Raw genomic sequence first — 15,536 nt, forward strand, 5'->3', positions numbered from 1 at the left:
AATCAGATGTTTTCCGGTAAAAGTATAATTTCTTGTGACGTACTTTAACTCCTTCCCAGCAGTTTTTTGGGGGGAATTTCCCCATTGGGTATCATATCGCTTTAATTCAGCTCTTTCCAGACTACTCTGGAACTGTGTGTTGTTTTAGAGAATCTTAGTACTTTTTTCCAGTAAGTAGAAACACTAGAGATGTGTTTCTTCTTGGAGACTGTCCTCCCCTTTGTCCTCCGTCAAATCACTTTCTGCTGGAAGTGTTTCAGGAATTTCTGAGTGTGCAAAATCAAACCCACATGTGTGCCTCTGTGGGAGTGTTGTGTACACACCAACACTCCCACAGAAAAACATGAGTCTTTCTCTAGTTGTAGGAACATTTGTAGAAGAAACGTCTTCCCCTAAAATGTCCGAGTTAAACTCTAAATCTGATCACACCAAAATGCTAACCACAAAAAGTCTTAAATTATTCAAAGTGTCCTCACTTTGTGGTCCATAACTCTCAGTCCCCACAAGTCCATCAAGTCTAACACACACAAGCAGAAGGTTGTTTCCATGACTTCAGAGGACGTCATAGTTGTCTTCAAATCATTTGTACAGTAAAGTTTACTTCTGTATTTGAATGTATGTAATATTTAAATGTTTTTTCATCTCAACATACAGTTTATACACGTGTCCCCGGTGGTGGCTGTGTGGCCAGGTCCCCACAACATGACCAATACCTGAAAATATCCCATTTCTTCAGATAAATAATCAGAATTTTACACTTGACTTTAATCCCTGAGCAAAGTGTGACGCGTTCAGGTGACTCTGAGACGACATGTTCATTCTCAGCTCAGAGAGAAAAGGGGGAAAACACATGGACGTGGACTTGGAGAACTGTCAGGACATTGTTCCAAACTCTGTCCCGCACAGAGAGTTTTGGGGAATGTGGGCGGAGACTAAACGAGCAGCTGCTCCATGGATTAACTTCCGTCTGACACGTTTCACAAACCAGAGCCTGAGCTTTTTGTTCACACAATCTGTGTTTGGTATTTACACACTTTCATTATATATCATTGTCATTAAAACTGGTTTAATGACATGACTTAAGTGTACAGCTCCCCCTGCTGGACATGACCTGCACAGAATCCCTGCCTCGATAAAAAGCTTATTGGCCATGACACCACGATTGTTCTGACCAAATATAATTGTGATCGATGATAATTTGGTGATTTCAAGAATGTGCTTTCAACTCTTAAGATAAGATTTTTTTATAGTAAATGTTGTGATACAAATATTGTTTGGAAAAAGACTAGATGTAGACAGCATTGACACGTCACTCACAAAAAATTGCGATTTTCGACATTGGAATTCATCCTTGTAATAGAAATGGAGAGAATTAGGGTGAAAAAAACACAAACAAAAAATATCGATTAAAAAAAGCCGCAATTCTAAGATCAAGTCAGAATTCTGACTTCTGAATTGAGAAGTCCAAACTTTGAGAAAAAAAAAAAGTTTTGTCAAAGTCAGAATTGAGTTTAATCTCTGACTAATCTCATTTGTTTTGTTGAAAATCGGGATTCTGACTAATCTCAGATGTTTTTGTCAATGTCTGATTTAAATCTCAATAATTTTTTTGTCAAAATCAGAATTCTGACTTTAATCTCAATAATTTTTTGTTGAAAATTAGAATTCTGACTTTAATCTCAATCATTGTTTGTCAGAATTCAGACTTTAATCTCAAGATTTTTTTGTCTTCTGACTTTGATATCACAAATTTTCTCAGAGTTCTGAATTCTCTCTTCGTTTATTTTTTATCTAATCCTCTTCCATACTTTTCTTTTATCAAGATGTGCAACAAAAATGTACGTCATCCAAACTCATCTTCCCAATAAATAGAGCATTTCTGCATTTGTCCACTCTCGTGTTCCTGCACACTCTCGGTATGAATGTCACATTCATAGTGTTTGGTCCACAGAGACGGGACGAGGTGCGACAACGAGAAACCAAAGAGAAACCAAAGAGAAACCAAAGAGAAACCACGCAACAAAAACGAGACGCATATTCTTTTCACTTTCATGTTTATTACTTTTGAACACAATTATTTAAAGATATTTGTTGTGTTCTGAAAAGCCCAGTGTGTTTGAGTTGTTACATGATCCAACAACGTGTTTCAACGTGAAAAGTAAAGAAATCATGTCAAATCACATCAAAGTCAAACATCACTAAATACCTGCGATCCGCCTCCTAGGACCCGCTAAGAGAGACTGTGTGTGTGTGTGTGTGTGTGTGTGTGTATTTGTTAGCTCGTTTGGACTTTTCTCTGTTATAAACACTGACCTTGCCAGGACCAGTAGTCCTCATGGAGACCAAAACCTGGTCCTAATGAGGCAGAACCTCATTTCTGAGGAACTGGTTCCAAGTTGAGTTTGAGATTTGAATTGTGGTTAAGGTTAGGGTTAGTCATTAACTGGTTATGGTTAAGGTTAGGGTTAGTCATTAACTGGTTATGGTTAATAGTGTGGAAGCGAACTGCATTCACCTAGAAACAGTCTGTTTTTATGACGTTTTTTTCCGTGTCTGTTTGTACAAGAGATTTTGTTTTTGTGAGATTTGAACACTGGGATCTGCTGGAGATTGTGATGTTTCATCAGAATCATTTAAGTAACTAAGGCATGCTTCATGGAAATAAAATAATGTATTTGAAATGCAGACGGGCTGGTGGCGGCGTGACACAGGAAACAATGAGGATTGTTAAAAAGGAGGGCTATTCTGATTAGATCTTGTGATGTGACATCGTGCAAAATTGATAATATTTGATATTTTATGATGCGATTATTCAAGCGAATACAAATTTTGCATCTTGATGCTACAGCGAAGGTTGTGGGTCACCTGTGTTGATTGAGTGTGTGTGTGTGTGTGTGTGTGTTATATCCTCAGGTCCTTGGGGTTCACCACTCTGCCGATGAAGAGCAGCGCCCCCGACGCGTCATCACGGATCAGGTAGAGGAACGGACGGTCAACCCGGTACGTCAGGTGGCTGGGTGTCGAGGTGGCGCTGGGGTAGACGTTGCCCTCGGGTGCTGTCTCCATGACAACCTTGTGATTGACACTGGAGAGCTTGGTGGGCTGATCCGTGATTTTCTCCAGTGCCGGGTTTTCAAGCCATTCAGAGAGACCTACAGGGGGAAGAGAAGGAGGAAGTAAATACGTCAAAGAACTCTGAACTGAAGAGGAGGAGGAGGAAGAAGGAGGAGGAGGATGGAAATAAGGAAAAGTATCTTGGGGTGTCACAATCTCGATTGTAAATCAAATACTGATCTGAACCTACAAAACCACGGGTGGAATCAAGGATTTAACCACGCCCAACCATGTTGTGGTTGTTGCCATTGTAGCACAACTACACGTTAGCTCCTCCCACTAACCTGAAGCTGCTGCCACCTCATAGTAACCATGGTAACTGTTGATTTGGGGGTGACTTCAGGTCAGTGGGAAGTGTCACAGTCGTGGTGTCTTAGAAAACTTCATTGGTCATTGGTGACCGACATCTTTATCATCAGTGTCCCATTTCTTTAAGAACCTCAACTGTCAGACCCGGACCTGGACCTGAGCTTGTGGACTCACCCAGGTCGGTGAGCAGGGCTTGCAGGTCCGTGGAGTAGCTGAACCTCAGCGTGGGCAGAGTGAGGGTCACCTGCGCAGGGAGGAGCGTCATGGAGAGGTCCTGGACAAACTCGGCAGACAGACTTTCCTCCAGCAGCGTCGTGTTGGACGTCACGTCGTCTGGAAGGAAGACGAACATGCTGACTTCATCCTGCATCTGGATCTGAGCGATCTGGTGGAAGGAGGCACAGCGATGTAAGTCAGAGGACACGTGAAAGACCAAGGTTTCCCCCGAAACAGGAGACACTCACAGTGCAGCTCAAGTCAGAGTCCACTCCCATCTTCACAGGGTAGTTATCCTGCTGCATCATGGGAACAAGGACAGGTGTCCCGCCGTCCACCTGGAAGTTCTCCATCATCCCGCTGTTACTGAAGCGAGTCGCCCACTTCCCTGTTTACACACAAGAAAAACGGATTCACCAATCAAAAGAGGACCGCGTGTTCAGCTTTATTTATTTAATTATTTATTTATTTTAAATCAGGCACCTTTAAAATGGGCAGCGCTCACAATGTTCACATTAGAGGTTCGTGGGAAAGCTTTGGTCATGAAGCGCTGCACCTTCATTCCCGTCTCCTGAAATACCCAGTCGTTGATGTCCTTCATTTCTTTGAATGTTCCTTGTAGAACTTTAGGACGAACGCCGTACTGCTGCTCCACAAGCTCAAAGAACTCCTGCTTCACACGGAGACCTGCAAACGCACACGTGGTTTAGTCCGGGTTTAGTCCTATGTTATCCAGTGTTTTAGTCCTGGTTTAGTTTTATATTCTAAAGATTCTTGAGACACAGTTCTCAGGAGCGGCTTGTGAACTCACGTCGTGTCAGGTAGAGCCGCGCGGCGATGCTCAGGCCTTTCCCCGTGGTCTTCACAGAGGCGAGCAGGTCTTTCAGGGTGGTGTGGAGCTGAGGGTCCTGCAGTGTGTGATACCTCAGAGCCCTGAACAGCTGACGCTCAGCGACCACTGAGCCTCCTGTGGACATGAGACGCCATTTGTGAGGTTTACATGGACGCAATTTCCTTTCCGTCGTCCAGATCTACGATGCAGTACTTGCGCCAAACTGAAGACATTTTTTTTAATCTTTTCAGAATAAAGTCGTAATACTATGACTTTAATATTGGGACTTTTTTTCTCACATTGCGACTTTTTTGTATATTACGACTTTTTTTCTCATATTACGACTTTTCTCACATTCCCACTTTTTTCTCGCAATATTGACTTTTTGAATATTACTACTTTTTTATCATAATATTAAGACATTTCCTCGTTATATTAAGACTTTATTCTCATAATATTAAGACTTTACGAGAAATAAGTCACAATATTTTATTCTTGAAAGATGTTTCTGTTCAGTTTGGCTTTAATCCTCCGTCATACTCGTCAGTGTTGTGACGTCTAACATGTGAAAATGAGCGTTTTGACTTTATGCTACATTATTAGTGTCACCTTCACATGCAAGACAAAGACTATTATGTTAAAAGTCTTTAGTTGGTGGTGTGTATGTGTCCTCACCCATGGACAGCTGCGTCAGTGCCGCGGACACACTGATGGGAGCCAAGAAGACGTTGGTGGCGGCTTCGCGGCTCGCCAGAGCGCGAAACAGGTTGTAGCCAAAGTCTGAGGTGGCGGCACCCATCTTAGTCGTCAGTGTGGTGAAGAGCTCCACGTGTTCCTCATCGCCTACAGTCTCCTCCCCCTCAGTGTCCACCTAAAACACAGGAAGGACGCCACAGCAACAGAAAATGCTAACGCTTTCAGTTTATTAAAAGGGACAGTTTGGGGTTTTTATATGTGGTTGTACAGGGGACTGACAGTGTGCTGTGAGCGCCCCTTGTGCAGAGAACCAGTCAGTTTAAGTCTTTATCTCACTGTGAGACAGACTTTTCCAACAGGAAACTGAAGTTTGTAAACCGCTCACTCTCCCACACCAAACCCCATAGAGAAAATCAGTGATTTTAACATCGCAGCACACAGGAGTTGTTGATCCACTGCTGCCTCCCTCACAAGTTCAAATGCCTTACTTAATAAAATTTGGCTTTTGAAATCCTTTTCTCAGATTTACCTCATGACACAATGTGACCACACGAGGCAGCAGTAGACCAGCAGCTCCTATGTGCCCGCCAGCTAAAATGACTGATTTTTGCTATAGGGTTTGGTGTGGGAGAGTGAGTGGTTTACAAACTTCAGTTTCCTGTTGGAAAAGTCTGTCTAACAGTGATATCCATTACGATATTGAAGACCTGGTCTGGTGTAGATTTTATTCAGTGTGTCTTTTGTTGGTCACCACTGCAGGGGGCGCTCACGATTGGTCAGATGTGGTGATGTTGGTACCTGAGCCTGACAGAAGCTCAGGACGACTCCAAACACCAGCAGAAAAGTTGTTCCCTTCATCCTGTAAAAAAACAAACATTCAGAGTCTGAATGGGTCCTGCAGAGTCCTACGTAATCCCGCAGAGTCCAGTAAGAGTACAATAGAGTCCCAAAGAACCCTGCAGAGTCCAGTAGTCCTACACATAAAGTACATAGTCCTACATAGTTCTGCAGAGTCCTGTAACATAATCCTACTTTTACAGCAGTGATACTAAAACAGTGTGAAATGTTGCACAAACTCCTCTTATCACGTTTTTGAAGTGAACTGGGTCTCAGTGCTTTTAACAGTTTGTGAAACTCTGCTGAAGTTTCCACCGAGTCGTGCAGATGAAGCGCTGACTCAGCACAGGCTGACTCTGATAAAGACAGGAATGTTTCTCACTGGCTGCTCGTCAAAACCAGAAAAGGAAGAGTCAAACAAACCTCAGCCTCTGTTTCATCTGGAATAATGTTCGCAAACACAGTGAAAGTTCGCAGACACTGACCGTGAAAGTTTGCAAACAGTGAAAGTGCGCAGACAGACGGTGAAAGTTCGCAGACAGACGGTGAAAGTTCGCAGACTGACGGTGAAAGTTCGCAGACAGACGGTGAAAGTTCGCAGACAGACGGTGAAAGTTCGCAGACTGACAGTGAAAGTTAACAGACAGTGAAAGTTCGCAGACAGTGAAAGTTCACAGACTGACAGTGAAAATCGCAGACAGAGTTCACAGACAGACAGACAGGGTTCACAGACAGACAGACAGAGTTCACAGACAGACAGACAGACTGTTATATAAACGTCTGCAGCTGTGACTCCGTTTTTTTGGCAAAGACTCAGAAAGAAAATCTGAGTTTATTTACATTATGAGACTTAACACACAAACGCAGCAGTTTTTATCAGTAACTATGAAAGTGAATTGATCACATCCGTGGAACCCTAATGCTGATTTAAAGTGAAGATCAGCTGATCCCAGATCAGCTTCAAATCAACTCTCACTTTATTAACGAGCTAAATTTACAAACTCATCCTCAAAATATCAACACTCACCTCAGTCTGAGTCTGCTGCTGCAGCGTCCACGTCCTCGCGCTCTCTCCCTCTCGCTCGCGCGCGCGCTCTCACTCGCTGTCGCTCCGCCTGCCGCGGTGCGCGGGCGCGGAGGCGCGCATCATGTCATGCACCATCGACGTGACAGAGGAACTTTTCTTTTTTTTTTATGAAAATAAAAATGTATTTATTTAAACGAGGAAAATATGTCTGTCTGGATCTTCTCTGCTCTGAGCTCTAATTATATAACAATATAACTCTATTAAAGTTATATAACTATATATAATTATATAACTCTAAAACTTTATACCTCTTTATAACTTCTATAACTCTGAATATTCCTCAGTATGTGCATGAAGCTTAAACTGAGCTGGGGAAAGGACAGACTGCAGGACAAATGCTGCAGGGTTCAGAAGAATGAAAGTTTACAGGAGCCCCTGAAGCTCCGCCTCCTCCTCCTCAGTTTAGACAAACTGAGGTTAATTGATCATCTCAGCACTTTGACCCCACATGTCAACATTCAGGCTGATGTAACATTAAACCTTTGACTGAGTGATGTTTAAAAAAAAACAAAAGGTTTCACTCTGGACACAAAGTGAATTATTTAATAAACCGATTCTCCACAAACAAATCCCGACGTCTTCTCGCATCAGAAACACTTTCTCCTGTCAACCTTTTGTTTTCCGTGACGTGAATTAAAGTCATCACATTGCAAAAATGGACAAAACGGCTTGAGTAACGTTTTTTCTCTGAGGAACCCCTGTGAGGAGCACTTTCATCATCATTGACGTCGTAATCTGAACATGTGAAATGTATAAAAACATCCCTAGTCTGCAGAAACCTGGTGTTTCATCAACTCGAGCTGTGGACGCCGATGTTTCTCCAACCGCTTCAAGAAAAACAAGAGGGCGAGGCGTTTGTCGCGCGTCGCGTGTCTGATTTTAACGAGGAATCATGTTGTGTTTTCTTGCAGAGATTAGACAATAATCTGTCGTCTATGCAGACGTCCATGTGTCGCCCAGAAGACACACGCATCAAACGGACTTGTGTGTGAAATGGATGAGGCTGTGTAAATTCATACGTCTGACTTTCAACACGTGTGGAACAGAGAGCGTATATAGGAAGTGGACGTGGTCTTCTGGTTTGATCGGCGAAGCTAAGGAAGAAGAATGGAAGCAGCAGTCAGCCACCAGGGGGCTACAACCGCTGATTGCAAAAAAAGGACTCAATCACTAATTTTGGCTCTTCTTCAGTGGGATGTGATGTGTCAGCTTTGTAAATGATGTTCATATTTAGAGAAAAAAAAAACGGACTTTGCTTTGCAACTTGAAGACCACGTCCACTTTTATATACAGTCTGTGACATGGAACTCTCTGCGGACCCTGAAAACAGAAAATTAAGTCTTAAGCCTACCATGAAGATCAGCGCTAATCTAAACGTCTAACTCAGCAAACGTTTCTTTTAAACGGGCGTGGAGCAGGTTTCTTCTTCTCGCGTGGTGTTCTGATCAACGCTGCCCTCCAGTTCATTTCCGCTCCGCAGCTGCTCTTGTTCACCAGCGGGGGCACCGCATGGCCGAGCCCCGCTGCCGCCGGCTGACTGCAACCTGCTGCTTTCTTTGCTGCTAATGTCTCTCTCCCTCACACTGTCCGTCTCAGGTTGGTCACTCATGGTACTGTTGCCGTGAGGGTCATCCTTGGGCATGGCGTCATGGGCCGGGGCGGGGTTTGTGACGACGCCCATGAAGAGCGGGACCAGGGAGGCGTCGTCGACGAGAGCAAAGAGGAAGGGGGAGTTGACAGAGAAGAGGGAGACGGAGCGCATGGAGGTCACGGCGGTGGTGGCGGATGCCTCCACGCCTTCCTCGCTGAACTCTACAGTGCTGGCATGGCGGACGCCGGTCACCTTTAGAGGCCGATCTGAAATCCCAGAGAGGTCAGGACCGGAAAACAGCGAGCCGAGTCCTGAGAGACCAGAACCAGAGATGCACAGATTGTTAAAGAGTTATTACTTGCAGATATCTGTTCTTCAGATATCTGACTCATGTTCTCACCCATGCTGGTCAGCGCCTCCTGGAGCTCATGATGGTACCGCAGCTTCACCTTTGGTAAGTTGACCTGCATGGTTTTCTCCTGAGGTAGACGCCTGTAGAGGTCGGAAATGTTCAGTTTGGGAAGCACAGAGGACACGTTTTCTCTGCCTGGCAACGGCAGGACGATAAGGAAGCTGGTGTTTCCCTTGAAGGAAAAACTGGCGACCTGGAAAGAGAAGAATGGCAGCCTTTCAACACGTGACTCACATCATTTGGGCTCATAGTTTCCTTAAAAAACATGGATGCCAGCTCTTCCTGCGAGATTAACCCTGAAGTCGGGATGATGCTAAAACTGATCCCTCGGGTCTCTCCCCAGTTGGATGAGAAAACCCTCTGACACCACCTTAGAAACTCTGCTCATTGAAGAAGTATCGTTTAAACTACAAATCTTAGGCTGTCCTGAATTGACAGGAACTTATGTTCATATTCTGTCTTTCTCCTGGTGTCACCTGTGCGTCTAGCTCTGGATCATCCAGGAAGCGGACAGGATAATGTGCCGACTTCATCATGTCCACTGACACTGAGTTCTTGCTGTCCACGTAGAAGACTCCCTTTGAGGTGGATAACGGGTCAAATCGAGTCTGCCATTCACCTGGCAAACACAGAGAGGAAGCAGGGGGTCGTCAACCATCTGGATTCATGGGAAGCCTTCCTTTGAGTTAGCAGGTTTTGGAATTCAGATAGCTCTTCCCGAGATAAACACAGAATTCTACAACGATGATGTTCGTCATCACCTTTCCTACTTGTTAGGTCCTGGTCTGAAGAGAGATTTTGAAACAGATGATTCCAGCAGATGGGCAGGTGATTTTAGCAGCTAGAGAGCTAACCCTTTAACACCGACGCAGCGTATCGCAGAAGACACATTTGCGCAAGCGCACTTTGTATTTCCGTAAATTACGTACGTGACGGTTTGTGCTATCTCGGTTGTAGGAATCTACAGTCACACCTAAGCCTTACATCTCGAGGCTCAGGTGTGAGAAGTTCAGTATAACAACATTCTCACAGCAGAAGTAAAGCCTACTGTTGAACTAAATCATGTAAAGAAAACTGAAGATAAACAGAAATGTACAAAGACTGAACAGAAGACGCATTAACCTCAGTGAGAGAATGCCCCGGACAACAAATGAAATGACTGCTCCATCACCCTTTGAGTTCTGGAGATGGATGCCTCCACAAACCCCAGTGGAAGGCCACTTCCTGTGGATTCCACTACACACGAGTATCGTACCATGTAAACCAATAAAGCACTGCGTCACCTTTGAAGTACACAGCGTTCATGAGCATGAGCACCACATCGTGAGGAATAGTTTCCAGGAAGTTGGGAATGTGACCGTGGGTGGCGTCCTCCACCCACTGGTTGACTTCTTCCACCGAAACCAGAGGAACAGGCTGTGATCGGTACCTGTAGAGCATATCACACTTTTATTTCAGTTGGTATAAATACAGGAAGACACGTGAAAATAGTGAACTCCTTTTCTCCTGTGCCATTCCCAACATGACCAGCAGCTGTCGCTAAAGAGTTGTCCCTCACTCAGTGCCCTCACTTAGCCCGTTTGACCTGTTTCCAGCCTGTAGCCTTTGGAACATACTGTATGTTTGCCAATTTCATTCGGATCTATAGTTCCCAACATCTGTTTGCCTCCTGACAGACGAAAGGCAGTTTGTTGTAAAGCTTCAGTGACTCTGTTGTTTCACCTCAGGGCAGAACACCAAGCCTGACCTTTGGCATAATTCTTCTGAAAGGGATTGTTTAGTGAACCAACCTAAAACACGCAGAGATAAGGGAACACCAGAAGGGGATCACAGGAGTTGTTGATCCACTGCTGCCTCCATCATCACCCAATTTCATATGTCTTATTTTGTGACTTCATTGTTGAAATAGTTTGCCCGGATTTACCTCAGAGACACGATCTGATCGAACAAGACAGTAGAAAACCAGCCACTTTTCTTTCTCCGCAAGCTAAAAATGCAGATTTTCTCAGTGGATTTTGGTGCAGAAAAGTGAGCGGTCATCTTCAGCGCTGTCCCCAACATCTAAACACAAACTCCTGAAGAAAACTCAGTGGAATTCAGTGAATCTGGTGTGATTGTACTTCGTACCTGGCCAAAGAGTCCACGACAAAAGACAACTTCACTTCAAAACCTGAGAGACATAAAAAAGTTGTGTGTTACAACGAACTTTTTGAAAACCATCAGCAGTTTGTTGGTCGTCGGCACACACCTCGTCTCATATACATGCGTGCTGCCACATCCAGTGATGTGTTGCTGAGATGATGGACAAGGTTTCCCAGTGTGTGATGGTAACACTGCAGATTCTGAGCACGAAGGGTCTTTAGCAGCAGCGTCTCTGTCTCGTTGCGAGCACCTGAAAGAAAAAGTACAAGAACATACATTGCACAGACCAATATTTCAACTAGTGCCGACCAAGTGGCTTCAGTTGGTCAGATCTAGGCTCAGCAACATTATGTGCCCTGAAATGACTGCCTAAATCTACTGAATGACCATGTTTGTCGGACAATGTTAGGATTCATCAGGCAGTTCAGGGAGCATGAGATCCCATTGACAACGTTCGGGGTGTAGTGGAGAAGACTTGGTCTTGTTATTGTGGTCTTGACTAAAATATTGAAGAAGAGTAGGTTAGAATTTCAGCTGGTTTTTGAGCAACCGTTGGACTTGTCTTTTAGAAGAACCTTCACCAACATTTCTTTTTCAAGGATACATTTGATAAATTTGAGTGGTGGTCATCAATTAAACGTCATGCCAACATGATTTTGCTGAGAAACTAAACCATAACCCTGACTCACCTAAGGTGAGCTGAGCGAGGGCAAAGGCCAGGCTGAGAGGTGAGAGGACGACGTTTGGCTGCTGTGGACCAACAGGAAGATTTTCCAGGAGCTGTAAACCAAGTTGTTCTACGGTGCCCCCTACTGCCTGGTGTTCTTTTGGGCTGAACATTCGGCTTCCTCTACAATTGAGAACTGTTTCGTTTTTCTCCGCCTCCTCATCTACAGGACCAGAAACATCCGGAGCTTCTGGACTGGGCCCATTCTGAAAACAGAAGAAAATATGAGAGTCCGTTTTTTTTCCCCTCCCAACAGTAAAAACCAAAACTTTTTCTTACAGTCAATCCCTGGTGGCAGAGGCAGAACCAAAGAAGAAGACGCAGCTTCATTTCCAAACAACCAGCCTGAAAAACACAGATACCATCAAAGACTAAACCAAATAGTTTTATCATCTCAAAGACTAAACCAGTAAGGCGATGATGGCGATGACACTTCATTTGATAGGTCGTGACCCATCTCCTGACTCCAGCTCCCCCAAAAATCTCAAAGGATGAGGTCAAAAACCACCTGAATACAAAAACTCCACAATGACAACCACCATGGAGCCATTAGAGTTCCTGACTGAAGGTTTGAGAGTGAGTCGCCCCCACATTCAGTCCAACAAAGGCCACAGTTATAATGTTGGGTTAAGTAGCATAAAACTTGCACATTCTATCCATTAGCATGCTATTATTTGCATGTAAGCTAATGCAAGCAAGTCAAGACTACACGAACCAAAGCCAAGATGAGACTGTACAAGACTTTTAGGGTGTCAAGAACAAGGCAGGGTAGACATTAATATTAGCATCAAACTCACAGTATATGCGAAAAGTGTGTTTTTCATTTTCTGTTTTCATTTGAACTGCTAAATGAAAAAAGTTTATTGTGTCAAGACAATTTGCTCTGGACCAAGGTGTCCGACTTCTCTAACTCTCTCTGAGATACTGATATTTCAATTCTACAAGTCTGGAAGTCGAGTAACTTGAGGTTTCAGACAGGCCTGCTGTGTTTACCAGGAGATTAAAGGTTACTGTTTCTGAAGCTTTTTCTGGCTGAGCGGCGACACACTGAATACATAAAACTTCCACTTCATTGAACTACATGCACCTCACAAGTCTACTGCTGCTGTATACACGACGAGCTTTGCATTCGAAGTGCGTGAACTGCGTATGTGCAGCCAAGGAGTTGCATTATCGCCGACTGAATGCAATTCAAAAACGCTCTGCGGCTCGTATTTGTCAGGAGATTAGAGACGTTTTTAACAAACTTGTAAATTATCGGCACCAAATTTCTCTACGGCGATTCAGAACTGAGTTTGTTTGAAAGCGATGTTGGTGCAGACTCACCTGGCCTGTTTGTGACGTGGAAGAAACGGGGCAAGATGATCGGATCAGTAAAATAAGAGTAAAGACAGATATGGCCAACCTTTGCTAGGCTGGTTAGATTAGTGCCTGAACTCACTGCTGCCCCTCTCATAGTTGATTAATAATTAACTCTATAGCAACAGCGGCTGTGATCCCTGCAAAATGTAAAAATAAAGAGAGAGACTGTCATAAACCAGCTGCTTCAGTTTCACTGGCCTAACTTGCTGGTCTTAAAATAAATATGTATTTATTGTAATTTATCTGCAATATTTACTGTGACTCGCTAACTGTGAAGACAAACTGTAAGCTTTGGACAAAAGTCTTCTTGTTACTGGAAAAGCCTGAGACCCACTGCTGCAGGAAAACAAATAAACGTGTCAAAACTAACAAAACTCTTCCATATCAATCATGAGTCACAATAAACACATAAGCTTGGCTACAGTAAACAATAGTGGAAAACTAAAATATCAACAATAAACTTGACAAACAAAGCTGAAGTTTATTTAAAGCTAAATTAAGGATAACATTGGCTTTCCCTGCCGGAAACAACTGCATTCATGCTAGTAGAATGCAGCATAGACCAGCATAGACCAGCAAAGACCAGCATTATGATGTTGGTGGACCAGCATAGACCAGCAAAGACCAGCATTATGATGTTGGTGGACCAGCATAGACCAGCAAAGACCAGCATTATGATGTTGGTGGACCAGCATAGACCAGCAAAGACCAGCATTATGATGTTGGTGGACCAGCATAGACCAGCAAAGACCAGCATTATGATGTTGGTGGACCAGTGTAGACCAGCAAAGACTAGCATTATGATGCTGGTGGACCAGCTTAGACCAGCAAAGACCAGCATAATGATGCTAGTGGACCAGCATAGACCAGCATAATGATGCTGGTGGACCAGCGTAGACCAGCATAATGATGCTGGTGGACCAACGTAGACCAGCAAAGACCAGCATTATGATGTTGGTGGACCAGCATAGACCAGCAAAGACTAGCATTATGATGCTGGTGGACCAGCATAGACCAGCAAAGACCAGCATAATGATGCTGATGGACCAGCGTAGACCAGCAAAGACCAGCATAATGATGCTGGTGGACCAGCATAGACCAGCAAACACCAGCATAATGATGCTGGTGGACCAGCATAGACCAGCAAAGACCAGCATAATGATGCTGGTGGACCAGCATAGACCACCATGGACCAGCATAGACCAGCATGGACCAGCAAAGACCAGCAAAGACCAGCAAAGACCAGCATAGAATGATGCTGTGGACCAGCAAAGACCAGCATTATGATGTTGGTGGACCAGTGTAGACCAGTATAATGATGCTGGTGGACCAGCTGGTCTATGCTGAACCAGCATACCAGTATTATGCTCCTAATCTAAAACTAGCAAAACTAAAGGGAGCGTGAGTAAACAGACCTGAAATAAATGTGGTCTTTAAGCTTTCGGCTGAAGTAAACTGTATTAAGAGGCAAACAAAAACAGAAGCAGATTAAAGAACAAAGCTGGAAATAACAGTTTGACAGAAAGTGGGAGTTTGATTATACTCATACACTCACCACAGAGAGTGGGTGTATGTTTGTCTTGTTTCTACTGCCTGGTTCCAGCTTTCCGCCCCCACAGTGACCTTCCTCCACCTCCGTCCTCCTTGTTTCACTACAGACTCACACTGAGACACGTCAGACCAAAACCATGTTTTCAGAATACTACTGCAGGCTGGCGAGACAATGGCAAAAGAATATTTGGAGAATCAATGAACACACAGTCCTCAGAACTGAGCAGACCACAGTTTAGAGAAACAGTAATATTGGCGTACCCCAGGGGTCAATGTTGGGAACCGTCTTATTTGGCGTAGACAAAATTGATCTGCCATCAGTATGTGCATTTGTCAACACACACGTTTGCTGATGATACAGTTCTTTCTGTGCATGCTGTAAACTAACCGTCCACGTTTCTGACAGGCTAAAAAAAACTCATGTTCACACCCAAACATAAACAAAAGAGTTTTTAAGTTTTTCTCTCTGAAACCCGCAATGACACAGCAACCTGACATTTTTATTGAAGGAGAAAAGCTCCTGGCTGTATCTGATATTACTTGGGCTTGCGGGGGCGCCGTGTTTGTAAAGCAGGAGGACAGCTGTGGTGCAGTAACTAGGGCAACCACCAGATGACACTATGTTGGACAGCCACAGTCTTCTCAGTGAGGTCCTCTAAC

At 44.1% G+C, this 15,536-nt stretch overlaps 2 protein-coding genes across 3 annotated transcripts; both read right to left on the reverse strand.

The window, feature by feature from the left end:
• Positions 1-2,037: 2,037 nt before the first annotated feature.
• Positions 2,038-7,137, reverse strand: serpinf1 (serpin peptidase inhibitor, clade F (alpha-2 antiplasmin, pigment epithelium derived factor), member 1). Its single transcript, XM_058627836.1, has 8 exons — positions 7,032-7,137; positions 5,966-6,026; positions 5,147-5,342; positions 4,451-4,606; positions 4,123-4,326; positions 3,888-4,027; positions 3,598-3,808; positions 2,038-3,152 (listed from the first exon to the last, which is right to left on the reverse strand). The coding sequence occupies exons 2-8, from the start codon at positions 6,023-6,025 to the stop codon at positions 2,902-2,904; spliced, it is 1,218 nt and encodes a 405-aa protein (XP_058483819.1). The 5' UTR covers position 6,026; positions 7,032-7,137; the 3' UTR covers positions 2,038-2,901.
• A 483-nt stretch (positions 7,138-7,620) lies between these two features.
• serpinf2a (serpin peptidase inhibitor, clade F (alpha-2 antiplasmin, pigment epithelium derived factor), member 2a) lies at positions 7,621-14,979 on the reverse strand. 2 transcript variants are annotated; one of them, XM_058627835.1, is made up of 9 exons: positions 14,881-14,979; positions 12,243-12,308; positions 11,926-12,169; positions 11,343-11,486; positions 11,222-11,264; positions 10,378-10,523; positions 9,571-9,713; positions 9,083-9,287; positions 7,621-8,993 (listed from the first exon to the last, which is right to left on the reverse strand). In XM_058627835.1, exons 2-9 carry the CDS (start codon positions 12,291-12,293, stop codon positions 8,491-8,493), a joined length of 1,479 nt encoding a protein of 492 aa, XP_058483818.1. In that variant the 5' UTR covers positions 12,294-12,308; positions 14,881-14,979; the 3' UTR covers positions 7,621-8,490. The 2 variants fall into 2 exon arrangements, with proteins under 2 accessions (XP_058483818.1, XP_058483817.1); XM_058627834.1 differs by lacking the exon at positions 14,881-14,979 and adding an exon at positions 13,290-13,398.
• Positions 14,980-15,536: the final 557 nt, after the last annotated feature.

Source organism: Solea solea, chromosome 4 (assembly GCF_958295425.1).
Source record: "Solea solea chromosome 4, fSolSol10.1, whole genome shotgun sequence".
NCBI classification, from domain to species: Eukaryota; Metazoa; Chordata; class Actinopteri; order Pleuronectiformes; family Soleidae; genus Solea; species Solea solea.

Bases quoted from the DNA above. Each gene is read 5' to 3' on its own strand.
- serpinf1 (XM_058627836.1), bottom strand. From the start codon at position 6,025: ATGAAGGGAACAACTTTTCTGCTGGTGTTTGGAGTCGTCCTGAGCTTC. The intron at 4,607-5,146 runs GTGAGGACACAT...TCATGTCCACAG, and splicing joins ACTGACGCAGCTGTCCATGG to GAGGCTCAGTGGTCGCTGAG. The intron at 4,327-4,450 runs GTGAGTTCACAA...GTGCGTTTGCAG, and splicing joins GCGGCTCTACCTGACACGAC to GTCTCCGTGTGAAGCAGGAG.
- serpinf2a (XM_058627835.1), bottom strand. From the start codon at position 12,293: ATGAAGCTGCGTCTTCTTCTTTGGTTCTGCCTCTGCCACCAGGGATTG. The intron at 12,170-12,242 runs GTAAGAAAAAGT...TTCTGTTTTCAG, and splicing joins TCTGCCACCAGGGATTGACT to AATGGGCCCAGTCCAGAAGC. The intron at 11,487-11,925 runs GTGAGTCAGGGT...TTTTTCTTTCAG, and splicing joins CCTCGCTCAGCTCACCTTAG to GTGCTCGCAACGAGACAGAG.